Source organism: Lucilia cuprina, unplaced genomic scaffold (assembly GCF_022045245.1).
Source record: "Lucilia cuprina isolate Lc7/37 unplaced genomic scaffold, ASM2204524v1 Scaffold_351, whole genome shotgun sequence".
In the NCBI taxonomy this organism is placed as follows: Eukaryota; Metazoa; Arthropoda; class Insecta; order Diptera; family Calliphoridae; genus Lucilia; species Lucilia cuprina.
Window position 1 is genome coordinate 1 of NW_025805301.1, and position 2,213 is coordinate 2,213.

The window sequence follows — 2,213 nt, forward strand, 5'->3', positions numbered from 1 at the left end:
AGAACTGAAATAGAACTGAACTAGAACTGAACTAGAACTGAACTAGAACTGAACTAGAACTGAACTAGAACTGAACTAGAACTAAACTAGAACTGAACTAGAACTGAAGTATAACTTAACTAAAATTGAACTAGAACTGAACTAGAATTAAGCTAAAAACTTATAGTATGTACTTCCTAAATACGCTTCAGACATTAAAGCAGATATATTTCGAATCGTTAAAAATTTAAATCAAAACCAAGGAAAACTATATTCCACCAAATAACAATCAAAAATAATTAAATATTTCTTTTACTTTGCAACAGACATTGCAGAAACTAGTGCTACACCCCTACTGGCCCGAGTTACTTTGCAAAAAGACTTCAATAGTGTTTCGCTCGTTCCGGATAATGAACAAAACACAGTTGTGCCTATACAAGAGCCTACAGCATTACAACCAGATTCAGAACAAATAAAAGAAATCCACACAGAAACAACCCAAAATACAGAAGCACTGGAGGAAGCTACTACACTGCCAACGTTTGAAACCTCCGTAAAAGAAATGGTTACATTTATTGAACACAACGACACCACAACTGTCAAACAAGAACAGGAAAACGAGGAAGAAGACTCAGTCACCACAATTCAAACACAGACACAGGAACCGTTAACACAGGCTTCATTTATGGAAGAGCAACAGCAACAATTGGAATCAACAACCGAACATCATGCACAAACTCAGACAGCTGATGCAAGTGGGCAAACAGCCACCACCACTACAGTTAAAATTGAAGATGATGACACTTACAAACAAGAGACAACGGAAACGGATATACACTCAACTACTGTAGTGGAAGAAGATGAAATGGCGACAACTACTGCTGAACCAACAGCGGCGCCTGTAGAGCCAGAAGCGCGTTCTCTTTCCCTACCACCACCAAAATTGGAATATTTACAAAATGAAGATGGTGTCGAAGTATTTTATGGTTATTCAATAGTTAAACATAATTAATTTTAATAATTAATTCGCCTTTAATTAAATTAATTTATTGATTTCTACTAGTTTCAGGCAGTTGTGTTAAGTGTTCTCTCTAGTGTTAAATTTAAGTTTTCTTCTTCTATTTAGTTTGTATTAGTATTTCTTATGTGTTCTTTAAATTCTTTTGCAAATTTATGCCATAAAATTTAAATAATTATTTTTTATACTATTGGTTAAAAACTGAATATATTTTTATTAAGTTTTCATAATTTTTCTTTATAAATTAAACTAAGAATGTGATAAAAAACAAACCAACACAAAAATAATAACAATAAAAAATAATGTACAATATTTAAAAAGAATAATATTAAACAAAAAACATTATTAAATTAATATGTAAAAATAGAACTGTAAAAAACCAGTTTAAATATAATTAAAACACAAAAAAATATATTTAAATATTTTTTTGCTAAAGAATTTTTCATTTTAACGCTTTAAAATATGAATGAGTATGTAAAAATTTTAAACGATTATTATTATTGAATTCTTTTTTAAAAAACCAAAATGTTTATACATAAATATATTTTTTATAAAAAACAAACTCGTTTTATTTATTTTGTTTCAGAGCGTGTACGTTTATAGACTTTGACAAAAAAATTCTTATACAAATATTTAACAAAAAAAGGCAAATCTCCTATACATATATTTAATTATTTAATGACTTTTAAGGTGACCATTTAAGGCGAAACTAGTGAATTTTGGACAACTTCATAAATTTTGTTGCTTTTGGAATTGCTGATTGGTTATTAAATTTCTATTCTAAAAAGCTGTAGTGACGTTAACTTAAGAGTTAAAGTTTTATTAAAAACTGTGTAACAAGTTTAAACCGTAACGCATATTAGCTGAGATAAAGTATCTTAAAGCATAACGGGTCGCCACTGAAGTAAGAAAATATATTTTATTTTTATTTTTTATCGTGTTTTTGATTATGTAAAGATTTTAGGAATACTGTATAAATCCGAAATTTTGAAAAATAATTTGCTCTTCTAGCCTATAGTCTAGTCTATAGTCTAGCCTATAGTCTAGCCTATAGTCTAGTCTATAGCCTAGCCTATAGTCTAGTCTATAGTCTAGCCTATATTCTGGCCTATAGTCTAGCCTATAGTCTATTCTATAGTCTAGTCTATAGTCTAGTCTATAGTCTAGTCTATAGTCTAGTCTATAGTCTAGTCTATAGTCTAGTCTATAGTCTAGT

The 2,213-nt window shown here is 29.5% G+C and overlaps 1 protein-coding gene across 1 annotated transcript; it reads left to right on the forward strand.

Moving 5' to 3' along the window:
• Positions 1-305: 305 nt before the first annotated feature.
• Positions 306-991, forward strand: LOC111683056 (the record flags this gene model as incomplete). Its single annotated transcript, XM_046955877.1, has 1 exon — positions 306-991. A coding segment is annotated over one exon (686 nt), but the record flags the coding sequence as incomplete, so codon positions are not given.
• Between the last annotated feature and the right edge of the window lie 1,222 nt (positions 992-2,213).